This window comes from Sminthopsis crassicaudata, chromosome 2 (assembly GCF_048593235.1).
Source record: "Sminthopsis crassicaudata isolate SCR6 chromosome 2, ASM4859323v1, whole genome shotgun sequence".
NCBI classification, from domain to species: Eukaryota; Metazoa; Chordata; class Mammalia; order Dasyuromorphia; family Dasyuridae; genus Sminthopsis; species Sminthopsis crassicaudata.
The window spans coordinates 184,223,169-184,245,697 of NC_133618.1; the positions used below are offsets into that span (position 1 = coordinate 184,223,169).

The following is a 22,529-nucleotide window of genomic DNA, read 5'->3' on the forward strand; positions in this document are numbered from 1 at the left end:
TTTACAAGATGATTGTTCAAGATTTCATATATGTATTTATGAATGGAGAAGTACACAAATAACAGTTTGGAGGTTGTTTTCTTGGTCATTCCTTTATTTTTTTTTAATCAGTAAAGGTATAATTTATTATCTTTTCCTCCTAACCATACCTTTCAAATGGGTCATTTGAAATCTTATCTGTACTTCTGATTTCCTGTATAGATAGATAGTATCCTACCATTCTTACAATATTTTTTTCTCTTTAGTGCTAATTCTACTTCCTCGTAAATAGCTCAGGGCCTGGGATTTTGAAGATCCAAATATTATCAGGGATCAAGCGACCACCAATTTAACAGACTTCTAAGATCAGAAATGAAATCAGCTAAGGGACAAGGACATATTTCCCGCCGCCAAAGAGGTCAAAGGGCCAAGGTCAAGCGCATGCGCTGGTGGTTCGGCTGACCTGAGGCGAGGAGGCGCCAGCTCCAGCCGAGATCCTGACTGGGCCAGACCCGACGGGACCTCCGTAGCATCGCCTCCGCTCTGATGGCGGCTGCCAAGGAAACTCAGGACGAGCACGGCACCTCCACGGAGAATGTGGATGACGCGAACCCTAAACCGCGGTTTGAACCCCTAAACTCTCTTCCTGAGCAATACATTAAGACTCTAGAAGAAGATGAAGAAGAGCTCTTTAAGATGCGAGCCAAGCTGTTCCGATTTGCATGTGAGAATGGCCTTCGGGAATGGAAAGAGCGAGGGACGGGGGATGTGAAGCTGCTGAAGCACAAGGAGAGAGGGACTATCCGCCTTCTTATGAGAAGGGACAAAACTCTGAAGATCTGTGCAAACCATTATATAACGCCGCTCATGGAGCTGAAGCCCAGTGCAGGCAGTGACAGGGCCTGGTGTGGAACACACTCGGCGACTTTGCTGATGAAAGTCTCAAGCCTGAAGTGCTGGCTATTCGATTCCTAAATGCAGAAAATGCCCAGAAGTTTAAGTCACATTTGAAGATTGCAGGAAGGAGATAGAAGAAAGAGGAAAGAAAGCAGGCGAAGGCAAAGAAGCAGCACTGAGAAGTGATGGAGAAGTTCTCCAGAGGATGTCAGAAGAGAAAGAAAGAAGCCGCCGCAAGGAGCTTGTGAGCCCCAAGTCGTCAAAGAAGAAACCTAGGACCTGGGCTTGCGCTGCAACAAATCGTATCCCGGGCTTGCCTTCTTTGCTTTATTTTCTTTATTTTGTTTCTTTTCTTTCTTCTTCTTTTTTTTATTTTTTTTTGTTTATGTTTTAACAAGAGCCATATATAAAGAACTGAATTCTCTCTAGGTTGTTTTCTCAGCTTTTACCCTTTGAAGATGTCCTCAGCAAATATTTCTAGTCACTTGTACTGTGCTCATGACATTCTTTTCCATTGTGGAAACATTTGTAATATAGCCGAAAGAGTGGATAAAACATTTGAAAGCTGGGGAAAAAAAAAAAAAAAAAAGAAAAAGAAAGAATTGTAATGAAGAAAAGATATGACATGCAATTTTTTTTTTCTTTTTAAAGATTTAACTTCATTATTTAAACAGGCTATGGGGGAAAAATGTAAAGAAGTAGACAACAGAAATGACATTGATACCAACTTTAATGATTTCATACAGAAGTTAAGCCACATACATTTTAATTGGTACAAGAAGAATAAAAGAGTCTAGAAAAATAGCTTAGTAATCAATTTACCTACTTGTCTTAGAGAGAGAGATGGTTTTCAAAGCCCACACAGAACATAAATTAACTTGTAAAATTATATTAGGAAAAAAGCATAATATAGGAGTATTAATAACAATTTCTTATAATGCAGAAGGGTAAAACTAGTTTAAGGAAAGCTTAACAAGATGTCTAGCTAAGCTAACATATATGAAGGTAATTTGATGATGAAAGATTAAAAACAAATAAAAACCCCCATATCCAAAAACCCCCATTATATTTTCTCCAAAATTTTCTAACTTATTATTTTTTTAAAATTATTACTATCTTCTCAAACACCCAGGATCACAATAAATAGATAGGCTTCATCATTAACTCTTTATTGTCTCTTACCCTCCAAATCTATAATAAAATCATGTCACTGTTTTCTTCATAACATCTCTCCTATATGCCCTCTATTTCTCTTCTGACATTACCACTATCTTGTTGTAGGCCCTCACCTCTTTACATAATACCTAGACTCTTTCAATACATTGGTTTACCAATTTATGCAAGTCTCCTTCCATTCTAGTCCATCCTTCAATTAGCTTTCAAAATGATCTTCAAAAGCATAGTTCAAACTATTCCCCTATCCACAGCACCCCCCTCCCCCAATACTTGGTAAATTCTAGTGGCTATTATTCAAATTGCTTCATAATCTGGCCTTCAGCTCTCATCTTTCCAGTCTTCTTGGGCTTTATACTCCTTACCCCTCCCATGTATTCTGTGATCCAAAGATACTAGCCTCTTTGCTTTTCCTTGAGCAACTCCCACACTAGCTTTTTCACTGGCTGTCCTCCATGATTGGAACTTACTCACTCCTTGTCTCCACCTCTTTGGCTTCTTTCAAGTTCTAGCTAAAATCCCACCTTCCACAAGGAAGTATTCTTTTTTCAATTTTCCTTAATTTTAGTACCTTCCCATGGTTGATTATTTTCAATATATCTGGTATATAGCTTATTTGCATGTAATCTCCTCCATTAGACAAAGTCCTGGAGAGTAGGTGATATCTTTTGCCTTTGTTTATATACTCTGTGCTTAGAACAGTGCCTAGCAAATTATAAGTGCTTAATAAATGTTTGTTGATTGACTAGATTTACTTTTTGTGTTATGATCTGTTCTTTATCAGTCATCTTTTCTAATTTTAATGCTCAATTATAATAAAATACTTATAATGTAGTTTCTCTACATGTTAGATGGTGAAGATAGGATTTGAGATAAGACATTGTCACTTCTCTTGTGTTGCTAACAGTCAAGTTATAGTCAAGTGGAGGTATTGACACTGGCAGAGATTGTTACATCCACTATTAGATGCATAATAAATTTAGAGATGTACAAAACACAAATTTAGAGATCACAAAACATGAGAGAAAGATATAATAGATGGGGTTTGCAGATGATTTCTTGAAAGAGCTGACTTTTGAGATGGTCTTCAAAGGCTGGATAGTTTAATAAATGAGAAGAGGGAGGCATTCGAGGACCAAAGAGAAGTCTGAGCAAAAACTTAGAGGTATGAGAATTACTTCCATATTGAGAGAGAGGGGCAAGAGAGTGATCCAATTTGGATAAAGTCCAGAGTGCTTGTGGGGAGTGAAATGAAATACCTGGAAAGAGATAGGATAATGTCAGTTTCTTCCTTTTTAGATAACCTTCACTGGTAAAAGTTTATAGAATTACAACCAAATATTTGAGATATTTTTCCCCAGTGTAGAAGGAACTAGAGTTTGCATTTATTATGTGGACTGGCCAAAATTTTTTTTTTAATAAATATGCAAAAATTCATTTATATTTTAAATTCATTGAGCAATTTAAAAAACTATTCATATTTAAAAAAGATAACAGAAGATTGACCATACTATATATTCCAAGTACCATGCTATATATTAATCGAATCATCTGTACATTGTTGTAGAAAGAAATGTTTTATATCTTTTGTTTTTAAAAGTACCTCATAGAACTGAGATGAGCCTGAGAACTTACAGATAATAATATTGAAGCACATGCTCTGGGTAGGACCTATTGAATCAAGATGGGCAAATTTTGTGGATCCGACAACAGACTTTATTCAAAGATTGGTCTACCTAAATTCAAAGAGACTCATCACCAGAATTACTTCCATCAGAGTGTCTTTTAAAGATGTTTGTCAAGTAATAGAAGAGTGGGGAAGGAAGTATGAATCCAAATGAAATTAAAGATTTAAACAAGGATCCTATGTTTACATTTAAAATTCACACAATTTCCTTGGAAAATATAAATTTATAATGTGTCCTATAGAACCTACCTGCTGGTCAAACCCTTAACACCTTCCCTCCCCAAAAAGAAGTCCCCACAAAAAAAGAAGAAACCTAGTGTATTTAATCAATATGTTTTAGTGACAAGCACTAATATTTCCTGTGAATGGTCAGTGGAAAGCTTTTTTGCCTTGTTGTATTGGCTGTGGATACCAGTGATGTTTTGAGGACATTTGTAGGCAATTTTGATCAACTACATAATTGTATAATTACACAAAGCTCCCATGCTTGTCCTATTAGATTGTTTGGAGAAAGAAAGTGTCTAATAGACAGCAGGTAGGATAAAGTCATCAAGACTGTTTTCAGCATGCTCTTGAATGTGTGTTTTCTTCTGTTTGGGAAATAGATTATGTCTGAGAGAATTACTAAACCATTTCAACTTTCTTTAGATTGTGTGGACCTAGTGATTTTGCATGTATTTGATTTCTATTTTATTTCTGACTTCACAGAAAGCCAAGATATATGAACTTTTGATTTTCTTTTTCACCTAATCTTTAGCCTACACACTTTGACTTTCAATAAATTATATGTGCCATGGGTTCATAGGGATTTTCTAATTTAGTTCCATGAGAAGAAAAATATTTGCATCCCCTATTTTTTTTTTATAGTATTAAGAAAAGGAACTTGTTCCATAAAAGGATACCAAAATCTGCAAAAAGTAAATAATTTAAAAAATAGAAAATTCATCTTCATGGCCAATTTAAATATCTTTTCCTAATATTTTAGGTTATATTTTCTAAGGAGTGTTCACAATAAACTCTATGATAATTCTTCCTAAATTTTAATATTTATTTTTTAACTCTTCCATATACAATTAGCAGAATCTCATTTACATAATGTTAAAAGATCTGCCAAATTGCATTATAACAATTAATTTTATTCTCACTACAATTCTGAAAACAGGGCTATTAATATCCACATTTCACAGATAAAGATAATGAGACAGAGGTTATATGATTTGCCACATGTTTTATAACTATTATAAATCTGAAGCTGGTTTTAAACTCAAATCCTTCTGTCTATATGTCCAGCACTTTATTTGGCCACCTAGCTGCATCTAATTGTATAATCCAAATATTACTGCTAAAAATGTTTTTATATCTTCTGACAGAATATTAATTAAATGTTTATAACAAATTGCAAAGCCTTTCTCCTTTATAAGGCCTAAAACTAGTCTTATCTTTGAGTTTTGTTCATTGTTTTTAAAACAATGTCTCATGGATTTGAAGAAACTTATGGTTGTATTTTGATTCAGAACTTTGATATTTTATGATTGGGAGTAGATAAGGTCATTAAAGATTTTCAATTCAGTTGGGACACTGTTCTTTTTAATAGATTCACTTTATATGCTTTGTTTTCACAGATTAGTTTCATGAGATTTTGAAACCATTTTGCTAGACTAGAAGCTTACTGACAAGTTTATTAGATAGCCCAATTCAAAATATCTAAATATAATTACCCTGCAGTTAAAGTATGTAAAAGAGAATACATATATACAATATATAAGCATTTTAAAAATCTATTAATTACAATAATTTGAAGAAAACATTTTTTGCACTCTAATTACAGTAAAACAGCATTTATCTTTGATTAAGGTCTGTAGTGGATATGGGCATAGCAAACAGTCCAGGATTGATTTGATATTGTTCCTGCTTAGAATAATGTATTTCATAGAACACAAAATCTGAAAAGAGCTTAAGAAATATTTTAGGTCCTACCTCTCTATTAAAACAAATAAAAATAAAACCAGAATTTTTTTTTCCTTTTCTCTACTATTTCTGTCTCATTGAAAAAAAGACAAGAAAAGGAAATTTCTTGTAACAATATGCACAGCCAAGCAAAATCAAATTCCTAGTAGCTATATGAAAAATATTTAAGGTTAATTTTTTTGAAGAGTGTCCACAAATTGAGGCTAAAGAAGGGAAGTGACTTCACAATCAAGTTAGTAACAAAGTTGGTAGTTGACCCAAGTTATCTGATTTTGAGTTGAGTGCTAATTCCTTTATTCCTCACTGAGTTAAAATTTTCCCAGATGACTTTTCTCAAGTACATGAAATTTCCAAAATAAAATTTATTTTGGGAGTAATAAGGTCATCTTCAACATTTCATAAGATCATAGAAGTCAGAAAGAATCATAGTAGTTAAAAGAATCATAGAGATTCATACAGCTCATTTATGTGACAGATGATAAAATTGAGGAATAGAAAGGAAAAAGGGCTTGTCGAGGTTTAGAGGTAATCTGTAAGGTGCCTAGAATTCAGAACCTCATCCCCTTACTCTGAATCTATTTGGTTTCTCTTCACATGGCTGTTTCTCTCATCTCTGTTGATTATTTCCAACTTAGCCTTTTTATATCTTATGTGTATTTCATAATTTATGTTATCTCTACCTTTAGATCAAGGCTTGTTAAGCTTTTTTCATTCTCGACTTTTGTCTAAGAAATTTTTATATGATCTCGAGTATATACCTCTATAAAATAGGTATATAAATCAAACATTTACTGATTATAAATCATAATTTAGTAAGCCCCACATTCAATTAAAAAACTACTTTTGGGATTGCAATCCATAGTTCAAGAAGCTGAGCATTAACAAGTGTGAGGTCTTCGAAATTTTTTTTTCTTTCTTTGCATCTTTAATACTTAGTGCAGAGGCTGGCACATAATAGGTACTAAATAAATGCTAATGACTTGACTGTCATATTCCTCTAGATTTTAAGCTCTTTGAGGGCAGGTATTGTTTTTGTTATGTTTTTTATTTCTCTTGCACAAATCCTTGAATGTTGTATGTGATTAAAAAAACATTATTTACTTGAACTTTCATTATGAAATTAGCTAGCTTAATTTAAGTTAAATATATTTTCTTTTTATTACATTATAGATTAGGAATCAAATAATATCTATGAATAGAATGTCATAGAATAATTTTATAATTAGAAGGGATCTTAAAGCTCTGTGAATCCAACCTCCTCATTTTACAGATAAGAAAACTATGTATCAGTTCCACATGAGAAACTCAGTGAAGTCTAGTTACATTTTCTTTTCTTCCTACAGAAATAAATAAAAAGGGAAATCTTGTGTTTGAGAGGACAGAGTAAATTGTTCTTGAATGTCTCATTATTTCTGCTTTTTTTTTTGTAGCTGTTGGCCTTGCAGCATGCCAAGAACCAGTGCTTCCTAGCAATGGCATCAAAATAGGAGATAGGTACATGGTGAATGATGTTCTCTACTTCCAGTGTGAACCAGGATACACATTGCAGGTACTCTTCTGCATTTCATTCTCATTGAAAGGGCCTGTCTTGTGGTCATTAACTCATTTAACTTTATAGACAATGGGACTACTGGAACCTTGTAGGTAAGTGAGCCTAAATAAAATATTGGCTTCAATTTTGTAATTAAAGAATGTTCTGTAAACAACAGCAGCTGTCCACCTATATGTGTTCTTTGTCATGAGTGAAATGAATGTGCTTTTTTAAGTATCTTAAAAACATTTTTCACTTTTTAAAAAAAATTTTTATATTCAAACATTTATAAGTTATTTTCACTTTATGAGTGGTCTCTTATAATAAAGAAATTAAATGAAAACAATAACTTCTAAAAATTCACAAAACATTTTACAGCAGTACCTCCTACTCTATTAAAACAAGCATAAAACTAGAAATATCTTTTCTCTTTCTATTATTCCTACCTCATTGAAAAAAAGAGAAAAAAAAAAAACAAAACAAATTTCTTGTGACAAATATGCAGAGTCAAGCAAAACAAAATTTTCAGTAGCTAAATACAAAAAACATATCTCTCATTCATATCCTAAATCCATTACTCCTCTGGGGTAGATAGCATGTTTCCTCAGTCTTCTTCTGTTCATATAATTCTTTCTTGTTATAAAAGTTTAAAAATTATTCATTTTTATCATATTGTTGCAATAGGATAAATAATTTTCCTGGTTCTGTTCACTTTACTTGGCATTAGTTTATATGGAAATCATTTATTTCCTCATTTCTTGTAGGATAATAAGAATTCATTGGCACTAGTGAAGAATGAGTGGTTTAATAGGAGTATTCAATTTGTAGTCAAAAAGTTTTTTTTTCAAAGACCATCTCTGGCATTCACTTTTTGTGGATTTTTGTTTGGACCTGCTCACTGGAGGTTTTTAGTACCAGCTGAAATCCTGATAATGGGTGAGGAGTGAAGGGGTGGAACTCATGTAGATGGTCAAATTGGAGTTCATTTATTCAAAATTCTCTCGACCTTATATACTCTAATAAAAATTACATAACTACTGTGTATTCACTAACTATATACTGCACATGTGGGACCACATACACAACTTGCTATTGTATGCAAATGTTTCCTTGCCACTTCAAACTCTGCTTTAATTACAACACAGGTTGTCACATCCTCTGATTACTCAGGAAGGCTGAGATGCCCTTAGGGTTGATGGTGAGCCAAACCAGACATTTCAACAAGGTTCCTTTTACTGGGCTAATGGGTCTTATACCTCATCCAAGGTTCCCCACTATTTGTGACCCTATTCAGATTTTTGTGTATTTCCTAGAAATTGTAGTGTCTGTTTTATAAATAAATAGATTGCCTACTATAGCAATTTCTCCCCATGATTCAGCCATACTAATGATATATGCAAGAAGATAAAGTTCTCCTGCCTGATGCCAAAGCTCATGTTAAGAAAATTAAAAAAACATTAAAAATTGAAAAAAAATTAAAGTTTGCATTTCCTACTTCTAAAACATATTGATACTAAGATGAATTGTTTTCCTCATCAATTTTTTTTTACTCAGCAATCTCATAGTAAACATATGAAGTCCTTTTAAAATTATCTTTTATCAAAGTTCCCTCCAAAATATCAATTTCATAGTAAAGAAGATAATTATTTAAAAATTAACTAGTGTTAATTAATAATTCATTTGGGAAAACAAAAGTTGGCATTATGAAAGGAAATAATGAAAAAAAAGGGGGGGGGCTGAGGTTTAGCAGTACCAGAACTTAAATTGTATTATAAGGCAGTAAAAATTGTAAATTTTGTAAAAATTAAAAATTATAAAATAAGGTAGTATAAAAAATTCTGGTTCTGGCTAAGAAATAAATAGATTATGGGATAGAGTAGCCATATCATTTACAGCAGCAAGTAAACATAATCTTGTATTTAACAAGTATAGACTCAATATTTTTATATAAAGATTAATTACTTGCTAAAATTTTTGGGGGGAAAACTGGAAAGCAGTATGGTGGTTAGTTGGGGAATAACTTAACCAGCTGTGTATCTAATCATGATGGAATAGTATAGCTATAAAAAGAAAAAAAAAAAACTCAGTGATCTTAGGGGAAAAAAAATTGGGAAGACTTGCAAAAAATAATGAAGAGCAAAATGAGCAGAACCAAGAGAACATTGTAAGCAGTAATGACAATATTGTTTTAGGAACAACTTTTATCAAATAAGTTATTTTGACTATTATAAATATCCAAGTTAACTACAAAGGATATATGAAGAAAGATGTTATCTGCATCTATTGAAAAAACTGATAAAGGTATGTATACAATAATTTTATATATATGTGTGTGTGTATACATGTATACACACATATATAAATGCATATAGATATAGCTAAATGCCTATTTATATATAATTTTAATCATCTAGGGTAGGGGGAAAAGAGAAGGAAGATAAAAGAAAAATTGTTTGTTGTATATTTGAAAAGAGTAGCAAATTGTGCAATTTCATGTATAATCATCTTTTGTATTGTATGTTACAGAAATGTTTGTATTATTCCATAAACTAAAAATAAAAGAAGAAAAAATTAATATATACTAATGCAGTTGGTTATAAATTATCAATATATGTTGATTGTATCAAACCCTAAATGGTATAGGATCTCTTCATTTACGTGCATGACCACTTAAAAGAGGTCATTGGAAAAAAAAAATATGTCATCACATACATGATTGTGCCAACAGATTGCAAAGCAAAAAAAAAAAAAAAAAACAAAACAAAACCAAAAAACTGCAGTTTTTTTTAATAGCATATTAAGAGTACAATAATAAGACAATGATTATAGATTTCACTATAGTAAAGTATTTTTGCATTTACTCAATTCCATAAGCAAATGATGTATGTTAAGACAAAAGATATTATTGCGGAATGGTCAGAAAGAGCTGCTTAAAAAAAGCAAAATAAAATGAAAAGGTACCTCCAAAGTCTTCTATAGTCTTGCTATTCTAAAATGCTATCATTCTATGATTTCTCATTCATCTTTCATTCCTGTTCGTAAAAGTCTATTTACTCCGATTCAAGCAACGGATTGAACTAGATGCATTCATTCAAAACATGTTCAGTTTTTATTTTTATTTAATTCTTACAACACAAAAATAAATGCTTATTCTCAATATGCACCAATATGGGGATTAGTTTTCTGTAACATTTCAATGACATCACAAATGACTTTTATAAAGGAAAACATAGTCATTATCATCAATCATCATCCTATATTCTCTTCCTTTTTTCTTTATCCTTTTTGTTATCTTCATTTTTTTCTGTTCTTCCTCATTTTTATCTGTTTTTTTTGTTTCCTTATTTTCTTCCACCAAGTACTTATAGTTTTTTTTCCTCTTCATTCTCTTCTAACTTCTCATCTTCATCTTCTTATGATATTTTCTTCATGTTTTTTCTATTTTTATATCACTTTACTGTTTTTGCAATTTTTTTTTTTTTGCTCTCAAGAGAGAGATTCAGGTTCTTAGAAAAGAAATTTTAAAATATTCTTTAAAAAGAGCATTTTGTTTAACAAATTGTTTAATATGCCATTTCCAGAGAAAGGCCTGTGGATTCACACCTGCAAACCCCAAACAGGCTATTTACAAGCTCTCTTGAAATGCAAACTGGTCTATTTTTCCCTTCAACTCAAACTCTGGGGTCACAAGCTGCTGCTTTCATTAGAATGAACATAAAGGATTCTGGGTTTTTCCCCTCTTAATTGCAAACATTTGGAAACTTAAACTTATAAATTAATCCATTCAGAATGATAACATACATAATAATAAAGCTTGTATTATCTTGTCTTCTTTTCCTTTCAAATATTAGCTTTTCCATTAATTTTCTCTTTTATTACTTTTCCTTTTTTTGTATTAGATCTATGATTTCTGTTCTGTGGGGAAGTCTTGTGTGAAAAATCTCTGTACTATTGTGCCATAGTTCCTTTTTATTGTTCTGCGTCAGTTTCCCTAATTGGTCCTACCTCAGTTTCCTTAATTGATCTGCCTCAATCCCCTTAGTTGCAAACCTCCCCTCCGGTTCATTAAGACTGATATAACTCAGAGGTTATAAATTGTTAATAGGTAAACTCAAGATAGGGGGAGTCTAGACTCCCTGGCTCCAAGCTGGACACATCCTTAACTCCCAGTTTGTTAGAATTTATGGTCCCACCCTCTGTCCTTTCATTGTTGTTCTTTATTCCAACTTACCAGAATGTCCATGCCTCACCTCATCCTGTTCCTGGCTCTCAGTGCTCTGACTCCATCCCTGCCTTGGTCTAGCCTTATAGCTGAGCCATATATATATATATATATTGGTCATTGAGAACTCACATTGGTTACTGAATGCTTTGGACATCAGCCCTGGGGTCAGCATGTCCCCAGCACAATCTCTCCCTCTCAGAAATCCAAATAAAATATTAAAAACTCTCTAATCTCTATCTTGCCTCAGTTTCTCCAGCATTACACTACAGATGTACATGAGCAATTTAATAAGGCTCCTAAAAAGTTAAATTACTTGTCCAGGTTCACATAGCTCAAATGCTTCCAAGGAAGGATTTAAACTTTCTTAGAGCCATTCCTAGTCCAGCTAAGGTTAGCTTTCTATTTATTATACAAAACTTCTTTTTCCCATGTCAATACCTGCAGGTACCTGGCATGTATAGTGTTATTCATTGGATTTTAAAGACCCCAAAACTCTTAGGTGATATTAGATAAAATATCGATTGAAAACCCAATTCATATCTTCAAATTTCTTAAAATAATAATTTTACCTAATTTTTATAGGCATGAAAATATTTTAGTCACTTTTAAGCAAAGAAAAAATTTGATTTTCTCTTCTAGCAATGTTATGCTGACTATTCTAGTTTTCCTTTAAAAAAAAAAAAAAAAGATGGCAGACAGTTCCCTTTTGAGAACTAATAAACTATCAAAAAATTTTTTTTTTTTTTTCAGGGCAGCTAGTTGGCTCAGTGGATAGAGCACCAGCCGTGAATTCAGGAGGACCTGAGTTCAAATATGGTCTCAGACACTTAACACTTCCTAGCTGTGTGACCCTGACAAGACACTTAACCCCAGCCTCAAAGAGAAAAAAAAAAAAAGTTTTTTTTTCTGTTTTTTTTTCCAAGACCAAATATGTTTTTTTGATTCATCCAAGATCTTTTGGTAGAATCACCAGAAACACATGTCCATAGCAAAATCAATAGTAGACTATGAACTAGATTCATAGTAACTGAGCATTTTATTGTTGTTTTTCAGTAGAGCCTTTTTAAAAGCTTTTATTCTAATTGATCAAGTTATATGTTTCTAATTCAATTAAAAATGTCTTATGCAACTTTTTCTAAGGCAGCCAGCATGTTCCTGGAATTGTATTAAGGAACACTTTATAGTGTAATCTTAGCACATATGTATATTATCTGTTCATTTAAATTTTTTTTAAGCAACCTTAATAAGTTGAGTGTGAGGACTGTATATTCATTGAAGCCAAGCTTAGGAAATCCATTTGTCATTAATGACCTTAGCATCTCAATATCCCAACAACAAATATATCTAGGATTACTTGACAGCAATTAAAAATTTATTTTTCAACTGTCTTTGCCTATGTGCAGTGGTCCTCAAACTTTTTAAATAGGGAGCCAGTTCACTGTCCCTTAGACTGTGGGAGGGCTGGACTATAGTAAAAACAAAAACTCACACTCTGTCTCCGCCTCTCAGCCCATTTGCCATAACTCTGCAGGCCACATGTCCTCAATGGGCCTCATCTGGCCCGTGGGCCGTAGTTTGAGAACCCCTGCTATGGCATATGAAAACTTATAAGTTAAATAAGCATTGTAGAATATCATAATGTGGAGAAAAAAATTAGAACAATAGTGACAGTCAATTCAAACAGTTGATTGAAATAAACTATTTTTTTTTTCCATTACTTTCTCTTTTGTGGAAAAACAGATCATTGATATCAGAATTTATCTTATGCTTTAAAAAAAATATTGAATAATTAATGGAAAAGATTTTTGAAAGATAACATAGTTTCATTGCTAAGAGAATTGAGGTAGAAAAAGATAGACAACTAGACAAAGAAAGATGGAGATGTATAGAGACAGAGATAGAAACAGAAACTGAGAGACTTCCATTGATCAGAAGGCATTTCATTACAATTTTCAAAGTTGCCTGATTTTACACTGACAAAAAAAAAAAAAAAAAAGTTCCAATGATTTATACTCAAAATATAATTAGTTACTTACTTTATACACTGATGAAATACTGATATTTTATCCTTCCAATCAGTTGAGTATTTTGAAAGAATTTTCTCTTCCCAAGTAGCAATTGACTTAGGTGATGTACTTAATAACTTAGCTTTATCTAATTCAAACATTTCATCCCAACCAGTAGAAAAATGTGCATAATTATTTTATATTTGGACCTGAAATAAAGATTTTTATTAGACAGTACAACTGCAAATTTTATAGATGAGGGAGAGTTTTTTAATTAAAATTTTCAAAGTATGAAATTAACTTTGTTTTAAACAGGGTCGTTCTCATATTTCTTGTATGCCGGGAACAGTTCGACGTTGGAATTATCCATCACCCCTCTGCATAGGTAAGATTACATATTTTATGTTTTTATATAAGAATGATATTACTGAGAAATCAAACTGAAGAAACCAAATTATAGCTTAGAAGGTTGTTTAGCTTAGATTCAGAAATAGATGCTAATTTAACAATCTTATAAAATATCTATTGTGCACAAGGCTCTTTGCTAAGCTCTGCCAGAAACATCAAGATTATCATATATGGTCCCTATCTCCATAGAACTTAGTAATACTGTAGAAAAAATAAGTCACAAACACAGATTATTATCATACAAAATATTGAATGATAAGTATGTTAGAGAAGTATACTACAAAATGCTATGTGAGATCCAATGAGGAAAGGAATTATTAATAAGAAAAAGATGACTTTTGAATTATGATTCAGGTGGTGACTAAGAATTCAGTAGGTTTAAAATAGGAGGAGAATCCCATGCATAAGGAATAGTGTAAGCAAAGGCCTTTGAATCAGTAATATAATTTCCATTCATTTATTTGTCTTAAAATTTTTAGTTTTCTTCCATTCATAGGTCAAGCATCACCTTTAACATGAATGAAGCTTTTCCTAATTCACCCAACTGCTAGGCTCCTTTCTGAATGTTCACTACCTTGCATTTTTTTTCTGTATGTATTATCTTCCTTGATAGGCTGTATGCTCCTTGAGTGTCAGGACTAATTTCTTTTCTTTTTTCTCCTTTTTTTTTCTTTCCTTTTTTGGGGGATTAGAGGATCTGTATATCTTCAGGTGCTAGTATAGAGACTGATATATAAATATGTACCTAATATACAATCTAAGTGGCAGATCCTAAGTAAAAGCTTTCTTAATCATTCAGTTATTATTTCTTCCTTTTCCTTAAATTATTAAATATTGACTTATTAGGTGTTTTTGTTTGTTGGTTTTGTTTTTGTTTTTTTGTAACTCCCTGGTAGAATATGTACAAGGTGGAGAGGATAGTTTTTCATTGAAAAATAAGCAATAGAAATGTATTTTAAATGTTAATGCATGCCATTATTTTTACATGTTTATCTTTTTTTTTTTTTTTTTTTTTTTTCCTGAGTAGAAATAAGCTCCCTGTCTTACATCTGGCAAAATTTGAAAAAAAAAAAAAATAGCTAAAAGTCAGAATTGGAGTATATATATATATATATATATAGGAGGACAGGAGGAGCCTGATGTAAAAGTTAGAAATGATAAGACTTAACTTATTTAATGAGTATAGAAACATGTTATAAGAATTTCCAATGGACTCCAGGGTTCTGAACTTGGATGATTGGGATGATTGATGCTTCCATTAGCAGACTGGACCACTAGAGCAGTGAATACTTGGAAAGATATAGTGCTTCCCCCTCTTTTCTACAATTCTTAAAAAATAAACAACAAAAAAGACTTTTCCCATGGGGAATGATTTTTCAGTCTTATAGAATCATTATATTTATTTAAATTTGCATTAAAAATTACATTTAAAAGCCAGAATACTTAATTGACTTGTTAATGAAATGGAAATGGAAATACTTTTTTCAATGAACTTTCCTAGATTTTCATTCAAATTTCAAATTTGACAAAAAGTTTGATAGAAAGTTTGGTTATTATATATACTTAATGCCAAAGCAAATTTGATTTTCAAGGATGTTGATTTAAATGCACTGTGCACTAGTTTAGGGTAATCATCTCTGAAGAAAACCATTTTCTCATAATACCTATAGCATATAGAAATACTGTAGAAGCTGAGAATGTCAAGTGATTGAAATTCTGGGTCTTAGACAGGATAATTCATGGGAAATCTAAATAACTAAATGCTAGTCTACACATTGAGTCATCAATATATAGTAAAGCAAAGGAGCTACTTTGTGATTATTTTTATATCACCTATCTCACAGAGTGGTTGTGAAGATAAAATGAAATTATGAATGCAAAGTCCTTTGCAAACCTTAAAATGCTACAAAAATGAGAGCAAATATTATTATCATTTTATACTTTTTTCTCTATGCTCATTATAGAAACAAATTTAGATCTGAAAGGGTCATTAGGTTTCATCTACTTCAAACCTTCACCCTTCCCACATTTAACATACATGGAAAGTGAGGCTAAGGGAAATTAAGTGACTTGTCCAAGGTAATCCAGGTCTTTTGGCATTAATTCTATAGCTTTTCCTACTTTTATATAAATATTACAAAGCAAGATGACCATCCCTTAAGAAATGTTTTTTCTTGCTCTGGGGTACATGTTAAAATCAGGTCTTCCAGATCCTTTATTCATTTAATTGATAAAAATCTGTTAGCTATAATTCAAAGTAATTTTAAATTTCTCTCATTCATTTATAATGAGAATGCCACTGTTGACATGGATATCTGTGTGTATGTTGTGTCTATCTGCCTTAGCATTGACCATCATCTTGGAATGTGTTCCTTTCTTACCTACACCTCCTAGAGTCCATCTCTTCCTTTGAACTCAGATACCATCTTTTGTATAACTTCTTTCCTGATCATCTGCAAGTTCTTCTCTTCCAAATTACTTTGTATTTAATTATTTTATATGCATATACACATGCATATAAATTATATGTAAATGTGTGTCAGTGTAATACAGAATGTATGCTCCAAAGATTATTCTATAGGTTCTGAACACAATTCCAAAAAAGGGGATTCAAAATGGTTTTGATCTATGGTGGCATTCTTTTACTATCTGCTTTGAAATAGGCAAGATTCATTTGCATATACATGTTCTACTATTTTTTGAACAGTCATTTTGTGTGACTAAAAACAGAAGCAAATAAGTGAAGAACAGAAATTAATACGTGTAGTCTAGTCTACTACCCAAACCATTCTCCTGAGGTATATTTCTCATACCTACCTATATTTCATTGGATTTAGCTTGATATGTGGATAAGCTTGACTGGTGATTCTTCTTCCATTAGTGTGAATCTCATGCCATTCCATCAACTTTTGCATAGTCCATAGCTCATGCCTTTTATGTGCTCCCTTTTCACCCTCTGTTTAGAATCTCTAGTTTTCTTTAAAGTTACCTTCAGTTGCTACCTCCTATATTTCTTTAGCTCCTAATCCCACAGCCTACATAGTAATCACTTTGTATTTATTTTGCATATATTAATATTCATATATGTGCATACACACATGTATGTTCGTTATACTGAAAGGAATGTAATCTCCTTGAGGAAACAGATTGTTTCATTTTTTTCCTCTTTGGATCTTGAATGTTGAGTCCTGTTGCTGAAATATACTAAAAATGAGTAAATTAGTAAAATTTTGAATTATCAAAGCCAACCAGTCTTGAATTCCAAAATATAAGCAAATTGAAATTTCAACTGTAATACTTACCAACTAAAATTAAGTTTTTTTTTTTGTTGTTGTTGTTTTTTTTTTGGTCATTTATAATGTCTTCCTATATTTAGTGTAATGTGGTAAAACATATTGCTTTCAAGTATTCTTTAAAGGAATGATGCAAAGATGATCCATAAAACTGAATATCATTGTCCATTTAACAGCAAAATGTGGTGGGACACTGAACAGCATGACTGGAGTGATCTTGAGTCCAGGTTTCCCTGGAGCTTACCCCAACAATTTAGATTGCACTTGGAAGATCTCCTTGCCTATTGGTTATGGTAAGTAAAAATAAAATTTCATTTTAATGAAATAAAATTCAATGTTTCAACTTCTAAAATGTAGAATAGTAAACTGGAAAGAAAAATATGCTTTATATCTTTGACTTGAACTATGTTGTTCTTTTTAATAAAAAATTAAAATGAAGCCTTAATATAATCTCTTTTAAATATTCAAGAAATACATTAGTTGAAAAAATTCATTCCAATTCAGAAAATTTAAAAGGAATTTGAATCAATGATGACATAGAAACCATTATTTCTTTTTAAAAATATTTTTATTTTATTAAATATTTTCAAATTATCTGTAAGAAATTTTACATTCATTTAAAACAATTTGACTTCCAAATTCTCTCCCTTCCCTCGTCTTCATCCTGCACCCATGAGAAAGAAAGCAATATAATATTTATTTCACATGTAAAGTCATGTAAAACATAAAATATGTTCATTCTAATTTAATTCTAATAGTTTATAATTTTTTTTTAAATTTTAATGCTATTGTGATTTTTAAAATATCTTTTACTGGCAATTTGAAAATAGTTTCTTTAGAAGAAGAAACTGAAAGACTGTAACTTGGATATAAAATTCACAATCACTAATGCATATTATGAAATCATAATAACAAATTTCAGTATTTCAGATTTATGTAAAGTATTTTTTTTTTATATTCAGTAAGGAACCTTATTACCTATCAATCTTTCTTCTTTTTTCTTTCTGACTCTCAAGTATCATGTTCAAAAATACCTCATTATGACATCATCCTCAGAAATCCCCAGAATTTCTGCAGTTGTCACTCTATTTACTGTTTGTCAAATTTTCTTATAATCAATACCACTCCTTCAAATTTGTGTTGCATTAATTTAGTAGTCATGTTCCTGTCAATAATTCAATAGACAAAATTTTTTTTAATCTTATTCTTTGGGAGCTCCTCTTAATTTCTATTTCCATTAGATGCATGTTAAAATTGATAATGGAAGATTGTAAGAAAAAATAACATTTGGTTTGCATAAATGTCTAATGTTTAAATCTACACCTTTAAGAATAATACATTGCTCAAATAAAAAAATAATTGTACTTAATTTTTAATATATTTAAAATGAGAAATAATTCTTAAAGTACAAGAGAGTAGTATAGTGAAAGTTCACTCCAAAAGAAGAAAAACTATCAGAAATCCTTAAAAAAAAAACAAAAAAAAAACCCCAAGCATAAAAGAACAGCCAGCACAATACTAGCAAGAACCAGAGATAAACTGTCAGAGGAAATACTTATTGAAGAAGTACCATCAGTAACATCTGAAAGAAACTTATATTCCCCGGAATTTAAACACAGACTTATAATAGAAACTGTTGAGACCTTCTTTCTAGCGCCCCCAAGTTGGGGTGACAAAATATATCATTGCTTTCAAGAGGCCTCACACTAGGGTAATTAAGAGATAATCTTCCTAGTGAAGAAGTGGTGACATGGGACTTCTGAAGATGGTGAAAAATTAAGTCCGTTTATTTCGAGGACTTTCCCCTTTTATACCTTCATACCCTTATGTAACAAAAACACTTGATATGTGCCCAAAATATACTGTGCACATGGGACCACATAAACAACTTGCTATTGTTTGTAGTTTGCTACCTGATATCACTCTTTCACCTGGTATCACTCTGCTTCAGTCACAACACAGGTTGTCACCATCCCTTGACTTCTCAGGAAGGCTGAGAGCCCTTAGGGGAGACAGAGAGCGAAACCAGACATTGTTAGCAGGTTCCCTCTGGGCTGAAGGGTCTTATACCTCACTCAGAGTTTCCCCACTGACTGTGACCTTCTACAAGAAATTCATAAAAATATCACATAATAAATTGTGGAAGGAGCTAACTATAACTGAGGATCTTAGGGAAAGTTAACATAATTGTGTCTACATGTTTTCTAAGTATGTTTCTAAACAGTCAATTTGTGAACAAGTACGTTATTTTACTGAAGAGCACATCTTTGGGGGTAATAGGAAAAGGAAAAACCACAAGTAATCAATGCAGGCAAAAGTGACAAAGAGAAGAATAACATTAAAAGAAAATTTAAAAACTATATAACAACCCAGATTATGAATAAGAAAATAAGAAAAGGGTTTTTATATTTCAAGAAATCAAAGAAATAATTTCCTTATATCCCAAATATTTAAAATGAAGGACAAATTGCAAATCAATAAATTCATAAGATACCACAGGATTGATATAAAAATTTAACTCATCCAGATATATAATTTTAAAGTATCAGCACCACAGTGACAAAGAAATGCTGATTTCTAAGTTCTCTTTCACCTCCAAATCTGTGGTCCAAGAAGAAAGGTATCATATGTTATAAAACACTAGTTAGTACTTTACAAAATTTTCTTATAGTTATCAACTTTCAATTAAGAAAACCTGAGTTTGAATCCTGTCTGTGAATCTGTATGACCCTGGATAATCACTTAACCTATGTCTCCTCAGTTTCCTCATCTATAAAATGGAGATAATCATAGTGTCTACTTTATAAGGTTAAGAAGATCAAATAAGTTAACTTGCATAAAATTCTATGCAAACCTTAAGTGCTATATAAATATTAGCTATTATTATTGTTCTCATCTAATTCCAAAAGCTAAAATTTAATAGGAATAATAAATAATAAAATATTATGGTCAGCTAAGTGGCACAGTGGATAGAATGTCAGACCTGAAATTAGGAAGACCTGAGTTCAAATGTGGCCTGACACTATCTGTATGATCCTGGGTAAATCACTTTACCCTGTTTGTCTCAGTTTGTTCATCTGTAAAATGAGTCAGAGATGGAAATGGCAAACTACTCCATTATCTCTACCAAGCAAACCTCAAATGGGTTGGACACAGTAAAAAGTTTCATAATTGTAGGAACATGTTGGATATAAGGAAATTAATCACATAGTATGGATGTTTTTCCTCTTTCTTTTTTGCAGGCATTTTAATGGTAAAATGGGTTTAAGAAGAAGAGATTATTTGAACAACCCAGATTAAATGCTTAATTCTGAGGTAGTAAAAAGAACCTAGGAATTTGTAAACTGGAATTTTATTTTATTTTATTTTATTTTTTTATTTAATTTTTAAAATTTATTTAATTTATTTAATTAATTTTATAATTATAACATTTTTTGACAGTACATATGCATAGGTAATTTTTTTTTTTACAACATTATCCCTTGCATTCCCTTCTGTTCTGAATTTTTCCCCCTCCTTCCCTCCACCCTCTCCCCTAGATGGCAGGCATTCCCATACATATTAAATATGTTATAGTATATCCTAGGTACAATATATATGTGCAGAATCGAATTTTGTTATTGTTGTTGCAAAGCAAGAATTGGATTTGGAAGGTAAAAATAATCTGGGGAGAAAAACAAAAATGTTAACAGTTTACACTCATTTCCCAGTGTTCCTTTTCTGGGTATAGCTGATTCTGTCCATCATTGATCAATTGGAATTGGATTAGCTCTTCTCTATGTTGAAAATATCCATTTCCATCAAAATACATCCTCATACAGTATCATTGTTGAAGTGCATAATGATTTCCTAGTTTTGCTCTTTTCACTCAGCATCAGTTGATGTAAGTCTCTCCAAGCCTCTCTGTATTCCTCCTGTTGGTCATTTCTTACAGAACAATAATATTTCATAACATTCATATACCGTAATTTACCCAACCATTCTCCAATTGATGGGCATTCATTAATTTTCCAGTAAACTGGAATTTTAGACCCAATTATCACTAACACACCAGATCACTATGGAAGATAATTTCTCATCTTTGGGCTTTAATTTTCCCATTTTATACAGTCAGGTTCCAGAATCTCAGAATTACAGATTTGGAAAATTCTTTAGCAGCTATCAAACATAATCCCATACCTGAACAAAAATCTCCTTTAAAATACACCTTGTGAGTAATCAACAATCAAACAACAGCAAACACTTTATTATATGCAAGGTACTATGCTAAGTGCTAGGGATACAAATATAAAAGTGAAATAATTTTTTATTTCAATGAGTTTATATTCTACAATGGAAGACAAACATATATAGGTACACACACATATATTCAAAATATATACAGATAAATACAGTTGCAATTTTAGAAGGTCAGGATATGATTAAGTAGAATAGAGGTAGATCAGAAAAAGGTTTTGTATCTACTGCCCTTCTTGGTTTTCAATTCAAGGGATTAAATGCCCTCCCAATATTAGTTTATCACTTCTAAAACTCATCCTAACTTCTAATCCAAATTTTGATTGACTCCAAACCCTCAATCTCTTTTCTAATGTTTGGAGGGCTGGATAATAAATTACCAAAGTCTTCTCATTGTCTTCCTTTATAAAGGGCAAAAATGAAGTTTCAGTTCACTCTATTGCTGTTATCTCTAGTGTCAGCAACATGGAACAAGATGCTTCCAAACCAGCAATCATCTGGTGTCCCTCTATTACCCTTTCCTGCCTCTTTTTCTTTCTTGTTTTCTCCCCTCCAGATTGTACTTTTAGATTGTAATTTGTTGAGGGTAGAGATTGTTTTTTATTAATTGTATTCCCATGCTTAGCTCAATGCCTGAAACATCCTGGGCATTTGACAAATATTTTCTTGGATTCAATTAAATTGACTTCATTTAGCAAGTGCTACTTGGGCTGGCTTTTGAAAGTAATTTACAATCTAATTTAGGAAGGAGACCACACATACAAGGAGGCAGGAAAAAGTGGGAATATTAAGGGGTACTCAGTGTGAAGGTATTTTTTTCATGGGTTTTCAACAAACAAAATTGTATATGCAAAGTAGAGTGAGTTATAGGTAGTAACTCTGTATTCTTATTCCAATAATCGTGACTCTGTCTTAACATTCTGTCCACTGTATCTCCTAACCTATCAAGACTTTTTTGGATCCTAACTTTCATTCAACACATTATCTATCTTTTTCAGATTTTTGACCTCTCAAAATTTAGATGAGTATATTACATACACATTCCCCCCTCCCAAATCATCAAGCAAATATGAAATTAAACAATTCCAAAACTATAATCTAAGAGATATCACTGAAGATTTATAAA

General features: G+C 31.8%; 1 protein-coding gene and 1 pseudogene across 1 annotated transcript in view; both read left to right on the forward strand.

Annotated features, from left to right (window-relative positions):
* Positions 1-22,529, forward strand: part of CSMD1 (CUB and Sushi multiple domains 1) — a 2,669,009-nt gene that overhangs the window by 2,325,799 nt on the left and 320,681 nt on the right. The window contains 3 exon segments of the mRNA XM_074287957.1: positions 7,135-7,253; positions 13,782-13,851; positions 17,344-17,460. Coding sequence (XP_074144058.1) covers positions 7,135-7,253; positions 13,782-13,851; positions 17,344-17,460 — 306 coding nt within the window.
* Positions 463-1,270, forward strand: LOC141555176 (ran-specific GTPase-activating protein pseudogene; annotated as a pseudogene).